Source organism: Sycon ciliatum, chromosome 2 (genome assembly GCF_964019385.1).
Source record: "Sycon ciliatum chromosome 2, ocSycCili1.1, whole genome shotgun sequence".
Taxonomy (NCBI): domain Eukaryota; kingdom Metazoa; phylum Porifera; class Calcarea; order Leucosolenida; family Sycettidae; genus Sycon; species Sycon ciliatum.
In genome coordinates this window covers 32,654,905-32,681,236 of record NC_088644.1, presented here as the reverse complement: position 1 = coordinate 32,681,236, position 26,332 = coordinate 32,654,905, and the positions used below count along the sequence as shown (strand labels likewise).

At 44.8% G+C, this 26,332-nt stretch overlaps 1 protein-coding gene and 1 long non-coding RNA gene across 3 annotated transcripts; one reads left to right on the top strand and one right to left on the bottom strand.

Annotated features, from left to right (window-relative positions):
* Nucleotides 1–747: 747 nt before the first annotated feature.
* Nucleotides 748–24,339, bottom strand: LOC135809748 (uncharacterized). Of its 2 annotated transcripts, none has more exons than XM_065323169.1 (9): nucleotides 24,156–24,339; nucleotides 12,686–12,795; nucleotides 9,281–9,532; nucleotides 7,905–7,989; nucleotides 7,051–7,209; nucleotides 5,799–5,990; nucleotides 5,451–5,614; nucleotides 1,590–1,717; nucleotides 748–1,195 (listed from the first exon to the last, which is right to left on the bottom strand). In XM_065323169.1, exons 1-9 carry the CDS (start codon nucleotides 24,316–24,318, stop codon nucleotides 1,063–1,065), a joined length of 1,386 nt encoding a protein of 461 aa, XP_065179241.1. In that variant the 5' UTR covers nucleotides 24,319–24,339; the 3' UTR covers nucleotides 748–1,062. The 2 variants fall into 2 exon arrangements, with proteins under 2 accessions (XP_065179241.1, XP_065179240.1); XM_065323168.1 differs by lacking the exon at nucleotides 24,156–24,339 and adding an exon at nucleotides 16,246–16,531 and having other exon boundaries at nucleotides 750–1,195.
* LOC135810839 (uncharacterized) lies at nucleotides 17,603–18,948 on the top strand. The gene is made up of 2 exons (XR_010552416.1): nucleotides 17,603–17,977; nucleotides 18,561–18,948. It is a non-coding gene; the product is annotated as an uncharacterized LOC135810839 (long non-coding RNA).
* Nucleotides 24,340–26,332: the final 1,993 nt, after the last annotated feature.

Genomic DNA, 26,332 nt, shown 5'->3' with positions numbered 1-26,332 from the left:
CAGCCTGAACATAAGGGGGAGCAAGGTGGGAAATTCTGAGGGGTATCATAGGCGACGCGTATCATAGCGCAAGAGTCAGATGCAGGCGTGAAGTTGCCAAGTCTTCAGACTTGGGGCTATGCAGCAGCAGTTCCAGCGTGAATGAAATAGAATAGAGCTGGGGACTTAAATGCCAAATCCACACATGCCCCCACCATTACACACACATACACCCACACTCTCTCCCTTTTCTCACATACACATACACTCACACGCGTGTATACGCGCACACACACACACATACGCATTGTCTAATTCTCTCTCACACACACACACATTCATTCTCTAAATCACACACACACACACACACCTGACCTGACCTTTGACGCCAATCGAAGGAGGCGATGATAGCAATGCTACGGCAGAAGCCATAGCAACTTGTGCTGGGATTGCACCACACACACACACACACACACACACACACACACACACACACACACACACACACACACACACACACACACACACACACACACACACACACACACACACACACACACACACACACACACACACACACACACACACACACACACACACACACACACACACACACACACACACACACACACACACACACACACACACACACACACACACACACACACACACACACACACACACACACACACACACACACACACACACACACACACACACACACACACACACACACACACACACACACACACACACACACACACACACACACACACACACACACACACACACACACACACACACACACACACACACACACACACACACACATCCACACACATTCTCTCTCTCTCTCTCTCACACACACACACACACACACATTCTCTCTCTCTATCTCTCTCACAAAATCACTACCCGCGGAAAATAGATGCGCAAAACGAAAATGGCAAGGATGTGTATTCTGAAACCAACACAATGTCATGTCACCACCATTCAATGATCAATAAATTGTATAGAGCTTCCCATGGAATAGATGAAACGGCCAAACAGCTGAGACATTGAAGAAGAAAAAACACAAGGCTGTTATGGAATGAGTTCAGCTACACCAGGTGACATGGTGGTTTTCTCGAATTCCGGATCCAGATCAAAGTACTGCGAACATGCGGGCTGCACCTGGAATTTCCTGTTTCCGAAGCCAGCCATAAACAGCTTGTACCTGTGACCAAACAACAATAATAAAAAATAGCTATTGCACCTCAGGTAATTGTGGCTAATTCATGAACATGGTTCTTTGTCCTTTGACGGCTTTGGTGGGTCTAACCAAGAGAATGCAAATTTAAACCTTGTCTCTTCGACGGCAAAATTTGTTGTGATGCCTCCTTTTCCAGGATGCCACGTTATACAAAGCACGTTCAAAGCATGTGCTGAGTGTCAATGTTCATTACGAGTTGCACTGCCTTTATTAGAATCCAAAATCCCAAACGCCTGCATTAGAAAAATCACAGCGTATGGTGAACACTGAAAAGGCACGGAAGTGTTACGCTTCTAATGGTCCATTCTTTTCCATCCTTGCACTGTGCAACCTAACAGAGATGTTACATAGAGCTCACCAGTCCTTGGTCAGATGGAAGCCATTCTCATCATTGGTAAACGCTGACAGAAAGGTGGCCCTGAGGGACTTTATGAACTGGACATAGTTCGCTGCAGCCTTGCTGTCCATGTCCATATCCCTAACCTCCTGCAAAAGAGAAGACAGAATGTGCACTAGAACAATTCGTACCCTTCCGAGGGGCATGATCGTATTTGTGTCTCCTATAATCCAATTTTTGATAATATTTGACTGTTTTGAGCTGGCTCCAGACAAGAAAAAATGGCTCATGCTCGTGGAAAAATATGCTGCGCTTGCGTAGTTGTTCTTCCTGCGATACGTTACAACAATATTAAGATGCCTCTTGTTAGCTGTTCTGCCTGGATTTCATTGACAGATGCGTTAAGCCCATTGATTCTTCCATGAGTGACATGTGAACTGAAACTAGTATTATCAATCCAATTTTTATGTATATGTTGAATTCGAAACAGGACGACTGACGACATATCCAGACATTTCAACGGGAACAGGTAGGTTGGGGGACGACATTTATTATAGACGACGAGACAAGAGACCAAGACGAACGAAACGACTACATTGAAGAGTGAGAAAAGAGAGAGAGAGATCAAGTCTGAACGGCAAGATAAAGGGCCTGGGTAGCTATGGCAAATATGGGCGCGCAAGTAGCTACCCAGGCCAACGGAACAAAAGGAGACAAAAGGTGAGTACGTAAGTGCATGCAGGCCAGCTAGAAAAGGTACGGGAGGAGGTACCTAACATACCACCCCTCCATGAAAAAAATCCCGCGTCCTCGCGGAGAGAAAAAAAAGAGAGAAAAAGATTTTAAAAAAAAATTACTGATGGAGAAAACACACACACACAACGCACGGGCCTCACAAAAGTGTGGACTAAAAAATGCACTACAGTCTACAGATCATTACAACCGTCAACGTTCCTGTACTACTCATACTATAGTGTGTACATTGCCAATAACAACGGGCCCAAACGCCCCTTCAAAACATGGCCCAAAAAATAACTATTGGAGTTCGACGAGGGACTTGAATTGTATTCTGATGACTAGTATTTTGCACGGCTAATAGAGCCTAGTTACACTTTAATATACGACATAAATAAGAGAGCGTGGCTCACCATGATCGGACCCCTAATATTAATGAAGGACACCCGCGCGCACACACACTACAAAAAAATTCACGAAAATAAATTTGACGAAGAAGGAACGCATACAAAAAAAAGAAAGAGAGAAAGGTAGCTGACCTGCATGGCTTGAACGACACGAGGTTGATATAGACAAGACAATGTTGGCGTAGGAGAGACGAGGTTGATAGAGACGAGACGAGGTTGGCATAGGAGAGACGAGACTGACATGGACGAGACGAGGTTGACATAGACGAGACGAATGGCGGTTGAGGACGGCTGGGCATGGGATGATCTCAGGGTCGTGGGTCGATCAATAATCGGGCGCCAATGTTGAATTCGAAACAGGACGACTGACGACATATCCAGACATTTCAACGGGAACAGGTAGGTTGGGGGACGACATTTATTATAGACGACGAGACAAGAGACCAAGACGAACGAAACGACTACATTGAAGAGTGAGAAAAGAGAGAGAGAGAGATCAAGTCTGAACGGCAAGATAAAGGGCCTGGGTAGCTATGGCAAATATGGGCGCGCAAGTAGCTACCCAGGCCAACGGAACAAAAGGAGACAAAAGGTGAGTACGTAAGTGCATGCAGGCCAGCTAGAAAAGGTACGGGAGGAGGTACCTAACATATAGAATATAAGCTGAGTCCCGAGTGTTTACGGGAAATAAAAACCCGAAGCAAAAAACCGAGGCGAAGCCGAGGTTTTTTGCCGAGGGTTTTTTTCCCGTAAACACGAGGGCGAAGCTTATATTCTATTTAAATTTTAGTGTAAAAAACGATTTTTATTTGCACTTGACTTCTGGGTAAAGGGGGACGCATGCGCAGTAATTTCTTGTCATTTCCATGTGCATTGAGCAAGAACGTTGCCTTTTTCATTTCCTTGTAACTGTTTTTCGCTTTTGAAGAACTATGGCTGAGTCTTCGCGTTTTGAACCTGTAATTTCCACAAGGAAAGACGAGCTGTTGGAGGGCGCAATGCCGAAGTCAACCAAAATGGCAACGGAATTCTGGTTGACTGTTTTTTTCCGATTTCTTGCAAACGGATAGCAAATCTTGCGACTGGAAAAATGTCACAGAGAGAGAACTTGCGGGCCTGCTCGAAGACTTCTACTGCTCGGCTAAAAAGCAGGACAAATCCGAGTACAAGCGTGCAAGTATGATTGCTGCTCGCGGGGCAACGCCACCTGAACTCTCGAGAGCGAGGAATCAGCCTGCAAGGTCCGGTTTTCAACAGGTACAACAAACTCTTGGATGCTGTGCTAAAGGAGAGGAAGCGGACTGGTTTGGAGGCTCCTGTTGTCCACAAGGATAGTATTGCTGATGATGATTGGGTTCTCCTAAAGGAGTATTTCGCCGATGCGTCAACCACACTGGATGTGAAGAAGGTGACTCAGTTTGTATGGTTCCACACTACGCTTCACTTCTGCCTTCGTGGAAACGAGGCACAGCCTGCTGCAGCCAGTCCCATTCCATCAGTTCTTTCGGCTCAAGGGTCAACTTGGTCTAATGTCACTATCAACATGATGGCTCCCACGCCTGAGAAGAGGAAGAAGCGACTCAGTTTAAAGCTTAAGAAAAAACCCAAGAAGGAGGCCGAGGAGAAGCAGGAGTACCGTAAGCCTATTTGTGCTCACTTCCACTTTCTGCCTTTCGTGTCGTTCTATTCTGTTTTTCCAGTTTTTCTTTTCGTTGTGCTGTTTTTAAAACTCTGAGCCAATATGTGCTGTTTTTGTTCTGTATTACCATGCTGGATTGCTTTTTCCTAAAAAGCGGTTTTTTATAGCACCAGGTTTTTTACAGCACCAGGTTTTTTATACAGGTTTTTTATACGAGTGATTACCAAAAATATTAACTGCTTTTTAGAGCACGCAAATGACTGGAGGTTTTTATACTATAATTTAAATCTTAGTACAAGGCGCAGAGGATGAAATATTTGTTGTGAGCCAGAGTTTCACGCACGCTGAGGAGATCATCAGACAACAACGCGTGAAACAAACTGTTAATCCTCTTCTACTTGCTGTAAGTAGCTCTGCCCGAGGGCATTCAGCACACGTTTGGACAGCCTGGAACCTTTCTGTTTAAAAAAAATCCGAGTAGAGCAAAGATTCTTCATTTGCTTACGACCCAGTTCTGGCCATGCATGTAGGCATACAACATCTAGAGTATTCTTACTGAGGCTGCGTTTACACGACAACGATTGAAAACGATTTGCGTTTACACGACAACGAAGTAGAACCTAAACGGAACGAAATCGTAGCGTTTACTACTATCGTTTACACGACAACGCCCGAAAACGATACCTAAACGGAACGAAATGGAAACGCACTTCAAAGTGTTTTGAAACGTTTTCAAAACGTTTTCAAAACGTTTTCGTTCTCGTGTAAACGGTGAAAACAGTGAAAACGATTGGAAACGGAGCGCGGCCATGGAAACCATTCCGCGCGGGACTATATTTCGCGGGAAATACCTGACCTTTGCGACCACCAGCACTTACGAACTCCAACTAACGTGTTACTTAGGGCCCTTGCGCCTAGCCAGCACGTGCTAACTCCAGCCTGATCGCCCGTTTTCCGTTTTCGTGTAAACGGTTCAAAACGATTTGCCGTTTTCGTGTAAACGGTTTGAAAAAAAACGATTCCAGGCCAGCCCGTTTTCGTTCCGTTTCGTTCCGTTTCGTTTCGTCTCCGTGTAAACGCAGCCTGACAATCACAACTAACCTTGTACGACAGTGCTATGTGGTGGGTACGTGGTGTTTCTAGCCCTGCATAGTAGCCCATCTGAATCAGCTTCTCCTGATCGGCGACTGCATCCCAGTGAATGCATACATCATTCGGAAAGCTTGTGGCATCAAGAAAATCCTTGTTCTGAAACCATTGGAAAGCTGCATGGCAACATGAAAAAAACCTCTTTTCATGCTATTACAACCATCATCCATTTTGGTGATGAATCTGCATCCGCTTTCACTGAGCTTCTATGCACATCTAGGCAGGCATTAGGCACATGCCAAACCACGGCAACACATCGACCAAAGAATATTACACTGGTAGCTTTAACGTTATACCTACTTGTCACAGATACTGTGTTGTTCCAGAGCCCTCCACCGATTAGATGCTGCGGCCCTTGCATCTGGAAATTCACCAGCATCTTGTTTGCGAAATTATGAATCATGTAAAACAGTGGGTCCATAGCTGGTACCATGCCTTCGAAGGTGCCACCCATGCTTGCGTGGAAGTTTCTGTCAAAGTCGAGAAAAAATCCTGTGCACAAATTGAACAAGGATGTGATATTCACCAGGGAGTCGTAAAATACCGGTATTTTACGACTCCCTGATATTCACTAATCTAGAGGCATGGTTAAAGTAAACATTCTGCGAGAATTTACTGCCAGGCTAGAGGGCAGGCAATGTCTTTTTCAGAGGCTGCGTTTACACGACAACGCTGGGGGTGAAAACGCAACAAAATCCTTTCGGGTGCAGGGTTCATTTACACATGTACACACGGAGCAAAACGTAAAAGTTGTACACCAAAACTGAAGAAAACCAAAACGCTGGCCAATGTGAAACAATTTGAAAACGGAAATGTTCTGCCGGATAAATTTGGGTATGTAAACAGTCGAAACGGTCTGGTGACCTCGTTTTCCGTCACGTTTGTTCCGTTTTCGGCCGTTCACACGGATACGACAATCAATTTTTTTACACTTTTCGTCATGTGACGAGTGTTGTCGTGTGGCCTGTTTTCAACTATTCCTTGAGTGTGATTGGTGCTTCCACGACAACACTTGGCACATGACGAACTTTGGTGGATCCTTTGCTCCCGTGTAGACGCGCGAAAACAATACAAACCGAGACCACCTCGGATCAGCTTTGATCGTGTAAACGCACGAAAACGAGAAAAGAAATGGGGGACTGAAAACGGAAAACTGGTCGTGCGTTGTCGTGTAAACGCAGCCGTAGCATCTGATAACGAATATGGGGATATCAAAAAACAATGGACTTCTGTTGCCCTTTTCAGATAGACAGTCACTGTGCAATTCAGTGACGGGATTTGAACATCCAAGTAACCAACACTACAATAATTGTTGTGCTGTGTTCCTTTCGATATCATACATGACAGTGGCTGCTGTATCATATACCGGTAATCAGCTCATCGTTATACATGTATAGAAAGCGAACCAGATGGGACACCCGCATTCAGCAGAATTCCAGTGTTGGTGGAAAGCTGGTGGCAATGATCCTATACAGATGAAATGTTCATCAACAAGTGATCATAAAAATACCCGAGTCAATTGACACACGTGCACCTTTATTGTGGTGCTTACCTAAATCGAACATCTCCGAGTTTTCCGGCGGTATGGTGAGCATTGCGGTGAACATCATATACGAAAAGGGGGTGCTTGTAGCAGATATGTTCCTCTTCAAGCACGTCGTGAAGGGTAGCTCCACGCCATTGTACACAAACTTTGGAAGGACAAATTCTCCTGAAGATCGACAGAAGGAACGTTGTGGTATTGATTGGCATTGGCCTCGGCGGTTAAAATTTGGTAAATATCAAACATGGCCGGCACAGTAACTCCATGCTGGTACGTTTCACTGGGTTTCTCCCAGAGGTCACCTGGACCTGGGTTTTTCATAATCTAGACATATTATGGTAACGGCGGCCTGAAGTAGTGACCGTGCTTAATTTAGCTGCCCAGGGTATACCGTGAATCATGATGTTTTGTACTCAATCGCACCATCACCTGGCGCATTTGGACATTGTATATTCCCGAACCAGAATGGACCCATGGCATTTACACATAATAACGTTATACAGAGGTTATTGTCTTGATGTAGAACTTCCACTCAGAGCTATAGCCAAAGTGTTAGCATGGGAAGCAAGGTAAATACTGTGAACAAAGCCATCTACACAGAATTCCAGTATTTGATCCAAAAACAGTAGTTGTTTTAAAGGCTGTGGAGAAAAACAGCGAAACATAAGCCAGGTCATAACAGTACACACTGTCAACATACTAGTGATAGTCAGACAGAAGAACGAGCAGTTGCGGTTTCGTAACTCCGAGTTTCACGAACTTCTAAAATCGATCATCAGACGAAAATTGTACCAGTAACAGTCTCAATTTTAATTTTAATTTAATTTTTAATTTTAGTAGCTTAAACGAGCTTGCCAAGTTACCTTTTCTATACGGCCCATCGAGCACGCAGTAATCAGGAGGCACTCCGTTTCCTCCAAACCCTTCTGGTAATTGCTCCGAATAGCTCTGCCACGTGAAACCAAAACAAGGCACGAATCAGAACGCTCTCACCACTAGATTTTGATATGGAAAGAAAAACCCTAGCCAAACCTCTTTCTTCAGTGGGATGTTGCATTTAGGCGTTGTTGGATGCATGATAACCACTATTGTGATGCTTTCAAAAGTGGTAATCAATATTTTTGAATGACAGCTTTCGTCCAAACAGTCCACTCGAAAAGAAGGCACGAAACTAGGTCTGAATATCTTTTGTTGTGATGCTTGTGGCAAAGAGCTTGAAATTTGGCTCCTTTTTGCCGGTATTCAGCACGCACCCAGTGGAGGGCGTGTGCACACCAGTCACCCAAGGTCTGCACAAGGACGGCTGTCTGCCAAGCGTCCTGGACACATTGAACCACCGCTGGGCTGTACTTGTTGGCGTTGGTGCTGGAATTGCCATTGTGCAGATCCTGGAAATCAGCCGTGCATGCGGTCTGCAGAGCCACATCAACTACAGGCTTGTATTTCAGTATTTCAGACCAGCATGAACTAAATCAGTACACGTTTCTACTCCTCTAGTACTATAATTATCTGCCTTGCTTCCACGTTCATTATCCGACGTGACGGTATCTCCGCAAGCATCCCTCTTGATGTCTGAGGATTTGAACATGGTCATCTATCTGTATTCATGTATTGTTGTGACATGCAATTTTAGGTTTTTATATGTATATTATGACGCTGGCTTATTTATGTGTTATTCAGGATTCTCCTCTTCAGCACTTGACGGCTTTGCTTTGTCTCTTACTAAGATTCAATCCATACTGTGGCATTGGTAGCGGAGGATGATCTGACTGTATTATAATCTGGTTACGTTGGTGGACAGTTAGTCATAATTCGTAACATAAAAATGATTTTGGCCTTTTTTTAAATCCGTGAATATCTATGTTAGCATTTGTGCTCACCAGGAAGCTAGAACATGGGTTAGCTGGCATATGAGCTTTGGGCTTCCCATAGTTGAAGTTTTTTTTATCAATTTTGAGTAATTGTCATCACTGCTCACTGCCGAGTCACTGGTAATATTAGGCGGAATTTTGGCCCGCAGATTACATAAAATTAATATGGAAGTGGAGCTGAGCGTACGGACCCTCATTTCTCGGGCAACCCAATAGCTACTTGATGAGGTCATCGACGATAGCAAAGAGACTCCGAAAGTGAGCAAAACTGTGAATTTCGCAAACGTAGAATTTGCACAAGTCTTGCGCTCGAGCGGTTTGTACGAACATCTATCATACTGTCAAACGGGCAGATAGGAAGTACTTACCTTCTCGTACTCCAAGGCAACATCCCAGTAGGGGAGGGTAACACGACAGTCGATCAGACGCAGCAGACTCTCCAGCGCCAGCAAAAGCAAGTTGTGATATCCCACCGCATCACTGTAGACTAACTGCTCCTTGTTCGTTATAGTCTTGCAGAAAAACGTTGCGTGCGACCAAAGGATAGCGCGCATAGCTGGCTTGTATATTTCATTCTTGACAGCTTTCAAGTATGCATGCGTAAATCGATCTCTTTCTTCCTGCATAGCAAAAAAGGAACGATCAACAAACCAGCAGAAAAATAGATAGAACTTCAAAATCATCACAACGAACTTCACAAATTTTCTATGTACATGTACTTTCTTTGTCAGTACTTTCGGTGCACTGTCAGTCAACAAATATTAGGCGCATGTTTATTTTCGCCTATTTTCGCCCTGGGCATATTTGGCCTAAACATTTGTTGCGGAAGAAAATTTTGTTTTGCTAGTCTCAGTGTAACAGTGTACACAGGCAGCAAGAGTAGAGGCCGATAGGGGTAATGCGGCCGAAATGTGTTTTAGCCCTGGGAGGCCGGAATTTGAACGGGGCCAAAAATTTGTAGTCTTCAGTACAGTATCTCTCTCATACCTAAAATTTCAAAAGCAAAGCAAACACCAACACACATTTTCCATAAGGGAAGTTCTTCTCTGTGTCTAACGTTCCTGTATGCCTAACCTGTTCTTTTGCCCTCATAACTAAATTTCTTCTTTCAATAAATCAGCGAGGAGACAAAAGTCCTTTAACCCTTTACCGGCAGCCCCATACTTGAATGCGTCGTAAACGACGCATTCGACATGCATACTAAAACCATGCCTGGTATCACAGGAAGCATCAGCCCACGGGGATTTCCCGTGGCCCTCACACAGCCTAGGGATGATCCTATCCGTAGCTGAAGAGATCTACGCGTGTCCCATTTGATTTCATTGAGAACTGCGCGATCGAAAACTTACGGAAATACACGCGCGCCGACAATGCCGTCTGCCTCCGTCAAAACGTCGTGAGATGCATTTCCTCTTGCGCAGTGAATTCCTTTCGTCCTCAGATGACTTCTCCGACGAGGACCTAGCAGACCTTCGCTCTGGGACCGACGACAGATAGATAAATACTTCGTTCCAGCCGCCGATGCAAGCGAATTTCAAATTGCGGAGCGGAGCGCACGCCAAGTAAATTCTCACGCAAATATCGGGAGCTCCAGCCGCTGAAGACGATGTCGTCGTGATGTACCTGGAAGAATCTGCTTATGGTGGCAAAGCCATCGAGAGTGATCCCCGTGTCGACAGTCTCCCAGAGACGGAATTTTAGGCCATCGACTTTCTACGTACCTGATTGACGGCAGCGCAGCGCGACTTGCGCACGACCTTACGGAGCCATCGGACAGCGATTCTGGGGCGATGCTGCTCTGAATTGCGAGCGAGGCACGGCCACTGAAGTCTCTGATGGCTATGGCGTTCGTTTCCGCTCCGAAGTCGACTTGTTTTGGCAGTATCATGTCAATGTCGGAATCTGACGATTTGCACTATGTACAATTTCCGTGTTTAGACGTGTAGGTGCCAATTTAGCAGCGTATGTGTGTGGTATGTGAAAATAAATTTTTCCATGGTCAAGAAGTAGTACCAGACTTCCAAAAAAACATAACTGGCACATACAAAATGTGCCCTCGTTGTGAGTTATTGGCATCCTTCTCAATGTTATGGATTTCATATACAAAATGCACTTGCCGGCAAAGGGTTAATCGACAGAAATAGTGCGTACTCCTACCACGACACAAGAGGAACAAAAAGCACGTACCTATTGTTCCTCTGGTGTCGTCGTGTGAGCACGCACACGTTATTTTCTATCGATGCTTTCTTCTTGTTATGGTCGATTTGAAAAACCACTACTTGTAATTACGCTAGCAAATCAATTTGTTCATTGGTTTCTTCACACCATGGGTTGAATTTTTAAAGAGACTTTGTTTAAGAACAAGTTGACCAGGAGACGATAGCCGCAAAATAGCAATGGATGGAATTAATTGTGCACTCAGAACAATATAAAGAGTATCCAGAATGAAAAATAGTAGTACGTCTTATTCTACTCAGTCTGGAGAGGTGGACAGTTCATATTACTTGTCCGACCACCCAGGATTAAGCCGTTGTTTCAGGTCACCGGACCTGAAACAACCTTTATGATTGCAGAAAGTATTACTAATGAATAATGATTCCTGCGCACGAAAGCAGCAAGCAGCAAGGAATGCTTCTGTGAGGATCCCAGGAACAGGCTTCAAACATTCTCACATCTCAATTTTGCTTCCACAGAGCATTGCTCAGAGCAACTACGGACGAAATAAAACATGCTCTGACAATGCCAGCGACGTGAGCGTATGTGTTGGACGGAACACGACGGGTGGGCCTTTCGCGCCGAAAACTCCCAGACCGTACCTGAAGTGATTTTAGAGGAGATCATTCCCAATCCGCGGATCGCGATCGATTTTCAGCAGTCCAGACATCGACCTCGGAAGCAGCATAATGACAGGATGCAGCGCTTGGTGACGACGTTGTCTTCTATATCTCCGAAATCCGCAATCGGTCCTGAAACAATATCAGCTCCGCCACCTCTTCGCTCATTGACAGCAGTTTTGGTGAGAGCTGCTCGTCAGACTCGTTAACGAGCGTGGCCAAGATTTGGTCGACACCGATCTTGGAGGGAACTTTGCCCTTAATCGCTGGATCGTCTACGGTCAGATTTCATCGACTGGCTAGATGGACAAAAGCTTGGATATTCGATATGCAAAATCTACCGTATTTCCGCAAATAAAAGACCGTCCTCGTATACAACGCCTTCCTCGAATACAAGGCCGGGGCAGGGGCGATTGAAAAAATACAAGACCGTCTCCGATTAGAAGACCGGGCCGACTAAGTGAAAATAGAAGACCGTGTTCAAACTGTGGGAAAAAATAGAACAACGTGCTCAAACTGTGTAGAAAAATATGGAAGAATGGGGGTAAAACTGTGTGGCGAAAAATAGAAGACTGGGGTCAAACTGGGTTGAAAGGATAAAAGACCGTCCTCGAATACAAGACCGTCCTCGATTATAAGGCCGGGGTAGGACGAGTTTGAAAAAAATAGTAGACCGGCCTACTATTTGCAGAAACATGGTATGATTACATGTGTATGCATATGGCAGTAACCAAAAAAAAATAATAATAATAAACCAGACCGACCCTTGTACGGATGAGTGAAGCGACCCGAAACAACGAATTAATTCTAGGTGGCATCGTATCCTACTCTGTACTCATGCATCTTAGATGGCAGGTTGCATGCACATAATCGTACACCAGTGATGCCATACTCAAAGGGTTACGGCTATCTCCGTCTAATGATGGAGCAAATACATACCTGTGATAAGTTCTTCACACTCTTCCTGAGCCGACAGCATTTCCACTTGCCATCCACACACTGACAGTCCAGGTTACACTGGCCAGTGTAGCTAGCATTGACACTGCATTCTGCACAGCAAGCAGGCAACGCAGTGAATGGCATTGCACTGAACAGGCACGCAGCACCAACTTTGGGGGCTGAGCGACAAACAATTCAGGAGGAAAGGGTCGTCCTGGGACATTTTTCAAAATTATAGCCAATAACAAGCATTCTCAGGGCATTTGGTGCAGGTGGTCGCTAAAACCGGAGGTCGCTTACACCCGGTTTTACTGTACTGTCAATTACAATGTGAACACAATAATAGAAAAGCTGACAGGATCGCTTTTCTAAATAAACGATCCAAAATGTATGCAACTGAGTGGTTTTGAAATGAGAATTTGATCACAATAGGCGATATACTGCTATAGCCAATTACTCTAATAACCAGTCTAGTTTGAGTGGAAAAGATACTTTTGCTTTTGAACTTTGATAACACTATACAGGCGTCCCTCTCTAGTCCGGCGGCACCTTTTGGAACAGCAATTTCTGCTGGATAAACAAGGGTGCTGGATTATCAAATCCTGCCCTCCAACCCGGCCCACATGTTAACATACATGTTTGTGTCGTACGTCAAAATGTAGGGATTTTCTGTGTCAATCCAAGTACTTTGCGGAATGCATATCTTTAACACACACTTGGCGGGAATATCCTATACACTGGCATAGGATATTCCCAAGTGTATGTGTAGCGCCTCTTCACCTCTACTAGATTATGTACAATGACGCAACACCGACAGTCAGTCACTTGACTAGAACTACAGTGTATACCGGCCTGCGCCTCTTGAGCCAAAACGCATGACCTTAGCATATACCACGCACTGCATGCACAGCATACTTGATACGCCAGTTCACGCTCCTCTCCCACACATTGCTTTTGTAATCAACTAATCAATGCATTCCGAGAGTGCGCTTTCTCTGTTACTCCGCATAGCTGTCACCTCCTCTGCCTGACCTTTCCTTGACCACCTCGCACATAACAACTATTGACTCCCGCTGTTCTAGCAATGCTTTAGGAAGTGTAGCCTCATGCGACTCCATCCACACGCCTACTCTTCTCTCGACCTCTACAACATTTACTATTGCATTCCACCTAGAACATAGACAAGCATGCCTTCCTTAATCTTATAAAAGCCTCTATTCTCTCCTAGTTCAACATCTCACAATCTAGTCTCAACTTCCTGTAGTTTGACTTTACTTGTCGATCACTCCGAACCGTTGCACATGCTCTCGTATCTACACTTCATATGTTACATGTGTTGTGTATGTTACAATGGTCCCTGACAGCATTCGATGTACAACTGCTGGATTAGAAAATCGAATTATGTACAGTTTGAGTGATTTGTTGCAGAAAATAGCTGCTGGAGGCGGAATTCAAGTGCCGGATTAAAGCATAGAAAATGAACTGAAAAATCCGTTTTGCCAGAAAGTGTGCTGGTTTGCAAGAGTGCTGGATAAACAAGTGCCGGGTTAGAGAGGGACGACTGTATTCGAAGAAGGGCTGAGGCTTCCTGCAGCTTCATCTGTGAAAAGAATTCGGGTGGACACACCCATTCCCATAGCGCTGCACATCACATCCGAACCAGTTCCGTTATTTTTACAACGTTTCGGCACTTGGCCATCGTCAGGTAATAACAATGAATACCGTGGAAGCCACACAAGAGCAATATATACGCAGAGTGCAGCGCCAAAAATAATAATGATAACACTATAGTGAAAAGAAGAAGGACAAAATGTTACGAGTTATGACTAACTGTCCACCAACGTAACCAGATCTTATACAGTCAGCGAGTGCGACAAAACGGCACAAAGCTGACAAGGAGTACTGAGACATTCGGCGACCTGACACCTAGCTCCAACACTTCTCCAAGGCGCAAACCAACAACCTTCCAACTTGGAAGGCTCAGGATCGGAAAGGTCCAAGAGGGGAAGGAAAGTGCAACGAGGAAGAGCACGAGCTACGTATCACGGCAACAAAGAATGCCGAAAGTTACTGGATGATGACGAAACTAGTAAGACTATTGGACATACCGGCCTGACTACAACTCGACGACGCAAAGCAACAGACCACCCAACTTGAGAGGCTCAAGTTTATGTAATAAACGTAGAAAGGGGAAGCTAAGCGAAGACGAATTGTGACAAACCGAAACGCCAACATCCTACTGAACTCCACTATCATGTATGATGGACTAGTTATGTACAATAACAAGTAGTTCCACACGACGTACGTTTCGCCGTAAAGGTCATGACAGCTCATCTGGTGTGCAATATTTAACTCAGATGGTGAGCCTATTAAATTATTGTGAAAAGAAGAAGGACAACATGTTACGAGTTATGACTAACTGTCCACCAATGTAAACAGATCTTATACAGTCAGCGAGTGCGAAAAAATGGCACAAAACTGACAAGGAGTACTGAGACATTCGGCGACCTGACACCTAGCTCCAACACTTCTCCAAGTACTCCTTGTCAGTTTTGTGCCATTTTGTTGCACTCGCTGACTGTATAAGATCTGGTTACGTTGGTGGACAGTTAGTCATAACTCGTAACATTTTGTCTTTCTTCTTTTCACAATAATTTTAATAGGCTCACCATCCGAGTTAGATAACACTATAGCTGGTATATTACTATAACCACCAACCATATACCTGTAGTTCACATTCTTCAGGAAGTGATGGGTAATGCATGGTACATATATTGTGGAAAGGATCGCTGTCGGAACAAATAATAGTAAGGTTTTGCATTCCAAAATTCGGCAAAAGATTCGGCACGCGGGAGCGAGGTCGAAAATGCACACGAAGATTCAGCATGGTTGTTCGGAAAAAGCTCGCTTTGCCGAAAATACTTTTCGGAAAATGTTCTTGTAGAAGAGCACTAGCGAGTGATTTATTCAAAGAGGTTTCTTATCTCGGCATGGCTTTCCAGGCGTCTTCGGCGATATTAGCATCGTATGCTACCTCTGATTGCTCCTGTCCACTCTCTTTCGCCTGGAGTGTCCCCACCGTCATCGGTGAGGCTGAAACGACTATGGCGATACGCATAAAATTTGACTTGGCCATGGAGTTGGTTTTTCTGAGGCGACTGCGGAGGCAGGTTTGGCCCTCGACTCTTTGGGCGATCAAAGTTCGTTGAAATCAGCAAGAAAAGGAGCACAGGACAGGACGTTGCTGATGCTGGAGCTCACGAAATGAAAACACATCATGTTCGACTTGCAAAACAAACGTTGGTACGAAAATTCGACATTTGATGTTCGACAAATGACCGAAAAACGCGGAGCCGAAATTCAGAATGCAAAACCTCACTATTATTACTACATGTATATTAGACTCTGGAAATAACTAATTACTACCTTCTGCACTCCAGACAGCAATGCGACAAGATGACTAACTAATTATACCTTCTGCACTCCAGACAGCAATGCGGCAAGATGAAGGACGAACGTGACATGAAATTCCTCAATGGCTTTAGTAGGTCGGTACTTACCAGTATTCGCCCGTGGGTCACGGGTATGATCTTTGTAGTTCAGCACCAGGTCTTTGAGAATTTCCGAGTGGTCCTTTCCATCCCAATTCCGTGCGGGAATAGATTTGGCTAGCAGCCCAGCTTCAAGCAGAAGCAGTACCGTTAGCGAAGGAACAATCCACATCACAGTGGCAGTCGACGAGGTTCTCATCTCAGTAAGTCGGACAGCCACGTCCTCGCCGCACAGGTTCACCACCAAGAGCGAAACCCTCGCCGAAGAATTTTCAGTACCGGATCTAGTTCTCTGCAAACTAACTACCGGTATTAATTTATTTAGTTACTTGTGACACCACGCGTTCAACTGCTTATACGCTTATACCATGTAGATCTGCACCGGCTAGGCTTGTGTTACTACTACTAGTAGATCTACTAGTAGATCTAGTCTAGTTCTAGTACTACTACTAGAGTGCTGGCAACTGAAATCCGACCCCTGAGCGGTGCACTCACATCACAAAGACCCAACAACATGGGATGGTAAAACTACGAATTTTAGGCCACGTCTTTTTTTTCTTTGTTTCGCGTCACCTTATCCGATGAAATCAATGAGGGAGGGCGAAAAAAATGAAAAAGCCATCCAAAAAAAAACAGTGTACACTCATACCTCGGTTATCCGGACTTCGAAGTTACGGGCACTTCGGTCTACCGGGCTCTATTTGGGCGAGTTTCAGGGGAAATATAACTACTCTTTTGTCACTTTTCGTAGAAAATTTAATATTGACGTCATATGCCATATCGATGGCCTTTTCCCCATCAAGATGTATATGATTCGGAGTTACGGGCACCCTCGAAGTTACGGGCAGTGTCCGGTCCCGAAGCGCCCGGATAAGAGAGGTATGAGTGTACGTGCATTGCATTTCTGTACAGTGAAGCGACGCGGCACTGTTCATCATTCATGTACATGAATACATGAGTGTATATTTAGCACTTTCTGGAAACTAGCATTGCACTAGCATAATCAGCAGGTTTTGCAGAAAACTAGCATATTCTTGCGAAAACTAGCATATTCTTGCAAAACATGGGATTTTCAACTGTGTTCGCATCCGAAAACACTGGTTCACTTCAAATCTTCACTCTACTACTTGAACTAACTAATAATTAAAGGGAAACTGAACGCCAAAAATAAGTATGGCTGATCCGAAGGAGAATTGGGCACTGATTCCGATGAGCTATGTCTCGAGCCGATCAGAGAAGAGGAACTCTGTCAAATTTAATAACACCTCCCATATTTGGAAATTGGCCTTGATGACGTGCGTACTGCTTAGCTGTCAACATGCTGTGCATGTTCAGCAGTGTAATTGAATGGAAGAAAACAATTACTTTGGTGTTTTGCAGCTCTGTTTCGTTCCCTGACGGTAACCAAATCTAGATGTAGGAATCTGTTGAGCAGGAGAGTGACACATGTCTTCCCGAAGGCTGTCCAGGCTGCAGTGGTGATGAAGAAGACACGATCATCACCCCGAGATCGATTGTAGCGAATTGGAAAACTCATGGTGAATTTGCTTCCACTCCAAGGCAATGTCGAGGTATGAAGGGTGCTTGTACTGCCTTCCAAAGTGAAGAGGAGATGAGCATGGCTTTTCATAGCTGTTGTTCTATGCCAACTTACCTACTCTTGCTGGTACCGTAGTGGCATATTGCAAATTTCGTGGACGAACAACTCTAGTCACTAGTGGCTAGTGAGCAACACTAACAGGTGAGATTTTTCAATTCGACAAAAATTGTTTTTGTTTGAGAACTGACAGTGGCAGTCATTAGACTCAGTAGGTGTCTCTCTGCTGCTTCTTTCCCTTCATCGGTAGGGTTGTGCTTGAAGTAAAAATAAATAGAAAATGTGGAACAAAAATCTGATCATGTAAGTCATTTCAACTTCAAAGTATATGTACATCAAGTCACAAAAATGACTGTCAAGGTGGTGCTGTGCATTGAAAAAGACTTGGAGCTGGCAGCAATGGAAAGGGTAGAAACGAAACCAGTAATGCAGAGTATTCATAAGGTAGAGGGAGATGAAAACGGGAGAGGAGTAGTGAGCACTTCAGTTTGAAGTAGTGTCAATAGACAGCATCGTGTTGCATACGTTGTGAATATTGTGTGAATCTAATAATTGGCGGAGGGTAGTGATTAGGCAGAGTATTGTTACAATACAAGGTACTTTGTGAGCAGATAGCAATCAATATCACGGCATGGTTTAGACAGGAACTCATAAATGTCACGAAATTGATATCCAAAATTATTATCCCCTGAGTAGTATTATGGTGTTCTCCTGTGTTTACATGCAGAGCCTTGACGTCGCTGGACGAGCGACAATATAAATTACATAAACATGTAGCTCGTGATGTGGGATGACTGCCGTATCGCATTGCCAACGCAAACCCATCCTGTGTCAGTGCAGCCATCCAGCAACTCGAACTCCCCGGACCAGATGCCGCTGCAGCTGAACACCATGCTGATGGAAAGCCAGGAGTTGATAGCGAAGCATTCTGGTCTGCACAGTACAAGGCAAAGAACAATTATGAATTATAATGCATTGTAATCTTTCCCACACTTCTTTGTAAAAAAACAAAACAGTGCCATTATCACAACACTTGATCAAGCATCTTGATGGAGGTATTTTCCATTGTGCTGGCTCAGCATCTGCACCAGGAAGACCATGTACACTTACACGTATCTTGTGTGTGTGTGTTCGTGCGTGTGTGTTTGTGTATCTGTGTGTGCACACGTGTGTGGGGGGGGGGGGCACGCACATGTGTATGGGTAGGAGTGTGTGGGGGGGGGGGTACACGCACATGTGTATGGATGTGCGCGCTGCATGCGTGTGTCTGTGGGATGGGGTGGGGGTGCACGCACATGTGTACATGTGTGTGCGCAATACAGCATGTGTGTATGTGTTCGTTGAACACAGGGTGTACTCCTGATTACATAAACTTTGTGATCATTGTGATTTCATGTGCTTTGAAGTTGAACTTCGCAATACATGTACTGATGCTTGATTAGATTTATGTTCCACATGTTCTATTTATTTTATTTTACTTCAAGCACTTGTACTATTCAAGCACAACCCTACCAATGAAGGGAAAGAAGCAGCAGAGAGACACCTACTGAGTCTAATGACTGCCACTGTCAGTTCTCAAACAAAAACAATTTTTGTCGAATTGAAAAATCTCACCTGTTAGTGTTGCTTACTAGCCACTAGTGACTAGAGTTGTTCGTCCACGAAATTTGCAATATGCCACTACGGTACCAGCAAGAGTAGGTAAGTTGGCATAGAACAACAGCTATGCAAAGCCATGTTCATCTCCTCTTCACTTTGGAAGGCAGTACAAGCACCCTTCATACCTCGACATTGCCTTGGAGTGGAAGCAAATTCACCATGAGTTTTCCAATTCGCTACAATCGATCTCGGGGTGATGATTGTGTCTTCTTCATCACCACTGCAGCCTGGACAGCCTTCGGGAAGACATGTGTCACTCTCCTGCTCAACAGATTCCTACATCTAGATTTGGTTACCGTCAGGGAACGAAACAGAGCTGCAAAACACCAAAGTAATTGTTTTCTTCCATTCGATTACACTGCTGAACATGCACAGCATGGTGACTGCTAAGCAGTACGCACGTCATCAAGGCCAATTTCCAAATATGGGAGGTGTTATTTATGAAATTTGACACAGTTCCTCTTCTCTGATCGGCTCGAGACATAGCTCATCGGAATCAGTGCCCAATTCTCCTTCGGATAAGCCATACTTATTTTTGGCGTTCAGTTTCCCTTTAAAAATACTAATATTACTTGTAGGATATTTATGACTCTGGCTCAGAGTCTGGGCACAAGCGTTGGGAAAATTTTTTGTGATGGGTGTGCATGAGAAGCCGGTGAGAATGGGAGCGTTTTGTTTCCACCATCGTTTGCCGCTTATTATTCTTTGTTAGCTGATGAAGAACACACGTCATGGCTATGTCCGAGCAAGCAGCCAGAGACATTGTTGATCTAGTAAGCAGTACCGATGATCACTTTGATTCCGAGTTTGACGATGAAGGCGCCTCAGAATCAGAGGACGAGATCAGGACAGCGTGTGAACGTCTTCCAGAACCAGCCAGAGTAGCGATTTCCCGAAAACGATCTTTCCAGAGAAGTGGGAAAGAGTCCGTCGCTAAGCGTGGGCGAATTGCCGGTGGAAGTTCCACCTCGTGGCAGCGTCCACCATCGCGTGCAGCAATTTCCAGGGGAATATTTGACCGTGTCCAGTGGGAAGATTTACTGCAGCGCTTGCAGCCAGACAGTTCAACCGAAGAACAGCATTGTGAAATCACACATTTCGAGCCAAATCACAAGACGGCCAAAGAGCGAAAGTCACGAGCCCAGCTACACCAGCAAGCGCTAATAGCTTCGTGGGAGAAGTACACTACAGACCATAAGAAGGAGCTGGCAGGAACAGGGCTATCTGGTGATGTAGCCAATGATGTCCTCATTCGAAGAGCCAACGTTGTAGAGTCTTTCCTCAAAGCAGGTGTGCCTCTGAGTAAGATAGACCACCTTCGTCTGTTGCTTGAAAGCAACTACTGTCGCATGACGTACAGCACTCACATGGCACATTTGGTGCCATTACTGTTGCAGAATGAGCAGTCTACCATCAAGAAGGAGATTGCAGCTCATCTCACCGTTATTGTCGATGGTACTTCACGCCTTGGTGAGGCACTTGCTGTTGTTCTCCGCTACGTCGATGGCGATTTCAACATACACCAACGCCTTGTACGTTTCTCTGTACTGTCCAAAAGCCTAGCTGGTACCGAACTAGCTCGAGAGCTCATCACAGTTTTGTCAACACAGCTGCAAGCTTCAAGCCACACGGTTCTTGCCTTGGTCCCAGACTGTGCAGCTGTTAATGGTGTTGCTGTTAGGGTTGAAACAGATCTTTTTGACCCCATATATAGAGGCATTAAGCTCCTGGCGGATAATGCCAGAAGAAAACCGACAGAATTTGGTAATTTTCAGGTATGGCCATGGATGTTTAGTATAATATACCAAATATGCACGAAACATAAAAGTACAAAATTGTAGATATCGAAGAAGAGCAGAACTGCCATTTCACTGCCTTTCGAGCAAATTTTGCAATTTTCCCGAGCATTACCCACAATGGCCTGCTGCAATAATGAGGATATGTCTCCAAAAGTAAGATGTTGACTGTTGATCTCAAGTATAGCGAGGCATGTCTCAAAGAGTAGCACATGTCAAAAGAATGTGATGAGCACGACTGGTCTCAATCTAACATTCACTTTCAAATATGGCTCAGTCAAAGTGTTCATGCCAATTCTAGCCTGATAGGTCACCCAAAGTGTACATCAAGAATGGCCACGTCCAATTCGAGATTGGCAGCAAATCGGCAGAGTCCAATAGAGACAACAAAGAGAGAGAGAGAGAGAGAGAGAGAGAGAGAGAGAGAGAGAGAGAGAGAGAGAGAGAGAGAGAGAGAGAGAGAGAGAGAGAGAGAGAGAGAGAGAGAGAGAGAGAGAGAGAGAGAGAGAGAGAGAGAGAGAGAGAGCTTGAGCTCAGGGCCAGATCGGGTTGTCCACCCATTCATATCAGTGACGATTGCAGTATATTCCAGAACAGAGCAGAAATGTCAAAAGTGAAAAGGTGTGGGGACACAAAAAGGGCCATTCTCACTAGGGCTTAAAGTTAAACGGTTACACCGGATAACCAGTTATCTGGCCCCAGTAATTTTTTAAATGGTCATGAAACCGTTACGTTTGCGTTTTTTCATGCACATGTATAATGTAGCAGTACATTTTGTATGGCATTGATCTTAATGCCATGTGCAGGATAGCAGGGAGTTCTCATCCATTGGCACATGTCTACAATGAAGACCAATGTCTTTTCACTCATTGGCGGGAGCTTTTGATTTGGAGAAGGGTGTAGTGATATAAAGGTCTCAATCGTGTTTATTAACACATGGTGTGTGGTTCATGTTCATCTGCATGTACATGTGCTGAAGTCCTATAACCGGTTACAACCGGCTATCCGACCGGTACTTTAGAGGATACCCGGTCATGCAAAAGTTGTGACCGTTTAATCATTTTTTTTTTTTAAATTCTCCACATTACCTGAGATAGGTTCTTCACACTCTTCCTGAGTCGACAGCATTTCCACTTGCCATCCACACACTGACAGTCCAGGTTACACTGGCCGGTGTAGCTAGCATTGACACTGCATTCTGCGCAGCAAGCAGGCAACACAGTGAATGGCATTGCACTGAACAGGCACGCAGCACCAACATTGGAGGCTGGGCGACAAACAATTCAGGAGGAAAGGGTCGTCCTGGGACATTTTTCAAATTATAGCCAATAACAAGCATTCTCAGGGCATTTGGTGCAGGTGGTCGCTAAAACCGGAGGTCGCTTACACCCGGTTTTACTGTACTGTAAATTACAATGTGAACACAATAATAGAATAGCTGACAGGATCGCTTTTCTAAATAAACGATCCAAAATGTATGCAACTGAGTGGTTTTGAAGTGAGCATTTGATCAAAATAGGCGATATATTGTGCTATAGCCAATTACTCCAATAACCAGTTTAGTTTAAGATACTTTTGCTTTTGAACTTTGAAGCTGATAACACTCTTATATTTGAAGAAGGGCTGAGGCTTCCTGCAGCTTCATCTGTGAAAAGAATTCGGGTGGACACACCCATTCCCATAGCGCTGCACATCACATCCGAACCAGTTCCGTTATTTTTACAATTAACGTGTCGGCACTTGGCCATCGTCAGGTAATAACAATGAATACCGTGGAAGCCACACAAGAGCAGTATATATGCAGAGTGCAGCGCAAAAATAATAATGATAACACTACAGGGAAAAGAAGAAAGAAAAATGTTACGAGTTATGACTAACTGTCCACCAACGTAACCAGATCTTATACAGTCAGCGAGTGCGACAAAATGGCACAAAACTGACAAGGAGTACTGAGACATTCGGCGACCTGACACTTTGTCGCACTCGCTGACTGTATAAGATCTGGTTACGTTGGTGGACAGTTAGTCATAACTCGTAACATTTTGTCTTTCTTCTTTTCACAATAATTTTAATAGGCTCACCATCCGAGTTAGATAACACTATAGCTGGTATATTACTATAACCACCAACCTTATACCTGTAGTTCACATTCTTCGGGAAGTGATGGGTAATGCATGGTACACATTGTGGAAAGGATCGCTGTCGGAACAAATAATAGTAAGGTTTTGCATTCCAAAATTCGGCAAAAGATTCGGCACGCGGGAGCGAGGTCGAAAATGCACACGAAGATTCAGCATGGTTGTTCGGAAAAAGCTCGCTTTGCCCAAAATACTTTTCGGAGAATTTTCTTGTAGAAGAGCACTAGCGAGTGATTTATTCAAAGAGGTTTCTTATCTCGGCATGGCTTTCCAGGCGTCTTCGGCGATATTAGCATCGTATGCTACCTCTGATTGCTCCTGTGGCTGAAACGACTATGGCGATACGCATACAATTTGACTTGGCCATGGAGTTGGTTTTTCTGAGGCGACTGCGGAGGCAGGTTTGGCCCTCGACTCTTTGGGCGATCAAAGTTCGTTGGAATTAGCAAGAAAAGGAGCACAGGACAGGACGTTGCTGATGCTGGAGCTCACGAAATGACAACACATCATGTTCGACTTGCAAAACAAACGTTGGTGCGAAAATTCGACATTTGATGTTCGACAAATGACCGAAAAACGCCGAGCCGAAATTCAGAATGCAAAACCTCACTATTATTAGACTCCGGAAATAACTAATTACTACCTTCTGCACTCCAGAAAGCAATGCGACAAGATGAAGGACCAACGTGCCATGAAATTCCTCAATGGGTTTAGTAGGTCGTTCCTTACCAGTATTCGCCCGTGGGTCACGGGTATGATCTTCGTAGTTCAGCACCAGGTCTTTGAGAATTTCCGAGTCGTCCTTTCCATCCCAGTTCGGTGCGGGAATAGATTTGGCGAGCAGTCCAGCTTCAAGCAGAAGCAGTACCGTTAGCGAAGGAACAATCCACATCACAGTGGCAGTCGACGAGGTTCTCATCCGGTATGTCGGACAGCCACGTCCTCGCCGCGCAGGTTCACCACCAAGACTGCAAGAGCGAAACCCTCGCCGAAGAATTTTCTGCAAACTAACTAAGTAATTAGTTACTTGTGACACCACGCGTTCGACTACCCGCCCCATTTCCATCCAATATGCCACCGCCCCCGCTGTGCAGCATCTGATGGTACTGTGGTATTCAGTAAAAAAAAAAAAAAAAAAAAAAAAAAATGCTTATACGCTTATACATGTACCATGTAGATCTGCACCGGCTAGGCTTGTGTTACTACTAGTAGTAGTCTAGTACTCATGAGTACTAGTACTAGTACAGTGCTGGCAACTGAAATCCGACCCCCTGAGTGGTGCACTCACATCACAAAGACCCAACACGGGATGGTAAAACTACGAAACAGATACCGCTAGAATGTGAACCCACCGCTCGGGGGGGGGGGGGGGGGGTCGGATTTCAGAATCTAGAAGCAGCCCTGAGCGTGAGGGACGTGCGAAATATCTTACCGATCCGGCCACAACTCGACATAGACCTGCACCTCCCAACTGACACATCATAATATTTATATTATGCTGATGATGTTGACTTTCTGTCATCTAGGGGTAGCCATTGGCGGATTATGCTCGGCCAATCGTCAAAATTTAATTATGCTTTTGATTATGCCACAATTATGCCAACAAATATGCTGAATTATGCTGAATTATGCTCGGTTCCACTATGTATTCACGCTGTACATAGAGGATTGAGAAACCACGCATACACACACGGCCATGCCCTAAGCATAATTTTTGTCTAAACCGAAAGATTATGCCGACCTTACACGTTGGAATCCGTATATTATACCGGAGCATAGTTTTTTGACGAAATCCCAAGATTATGCCAAATATTATGCCGGCATAATCCGCCAAGGGCTATGACAAGTAGTCGTAACTGGGGTATTAAAAAAAAAAACATCTGCAGGCTTTCTGACAAAGCTGTATTATGCCCCTAAGCATAATGTTTGTCTAAACCGAAAGATTATGCCGACCTTACACGTTTGAATCCGTATATGCTGGAGCATAATTTTTTGACGAAATCCCAAGATTATGCCGGCATAATCCGCCAAGGGCTATCAAGGGGAACTGACCTCCAATCATGCCTCCCTGCCATTGGAGACACCTTAAAGCAATGGGATTTGACAGTTAACTCCGCCAAGACAGAATTCACCCATATCGAGAGGTTCAGCGACTGTATTGCAGAAGAATGGAGGCTGACCCGGAAGCTGGGATCGCTACTGGGTGACAGGGAAGATATAATTATCTCGGCGTATGCAGCTGGCCACAGGTGCATTTCAACGGCTTTGGGCACTGTGGGTGAGGGGCTCGCAGGTGAGAGAGAACAGACGTGTCAAGCTATACAACGCATTTATCACACCAATACTCCTGTACAATTGCTCAACATGGGAAGTCCCAAGCAATGTCATCAAGCGATTGGAAGCATTCCACAGACGTCAATTGCGAACAGTCGTCGGGATCAACTACCCTCAAGTCATCAAAAATAGCGAGCTGTATAAACGCACCAACTCCCAGCCCCGTCCTCGCCGCGCAGGTTCACCACCAAGACTGCAAGAGCGAAACCCTCGCCGAAGAATTTTCTGCAAACTAACTAAGTAATTAGTTACTTGTGACACCACGCGTTCGACTACCCGCCCCATTTCCATCCAATATGCCACCGCCCCCGCTGTGCAGCATCTGATGGTACTGTGGTATTCAGTAAAAAAAAAAAAAAAAAATGCTTATACGCTTATACATGTACCATGTAGATCTGCACCGGCTAGGCTTGTGTTACTACTAGTAGTAGTCTAGTACTCATGAGTACTAGTACTAGTACAGTGCTGGCAACTGAAATCCGACCCCCTGAGTGGTGCACTCACATCACAAAGACCCAACACGGGATGGTAAAACTACGAAACAGATACCGCTAGAATGTGAACCCACCGCT

Bases quoted from the DNA above. Each gene is read 5' to 3' on its own strand.
- LOC135809748 (XM_065323168.1), bottom strand. From the start codon at position 16,435: ATGAGAACCTCGTCGACTGCCACTGTGATGTGGATTGTTCCTTCGCTA. The intron at 5,615-5,798 runs GTAGGTATAACG...GTTGCCATGCAG, and splicing joins CAACACAGTATCTGTGACAA to CTTTCCAATGGTTTCAGAAC. The intron at 1,196-1,589 runs GTGAGCTCTATG...GTTTGGTCACAG, and splicing joins TTCCATCTGACCAAGGACTG to GTACAAGCTGTTTATGGCTG.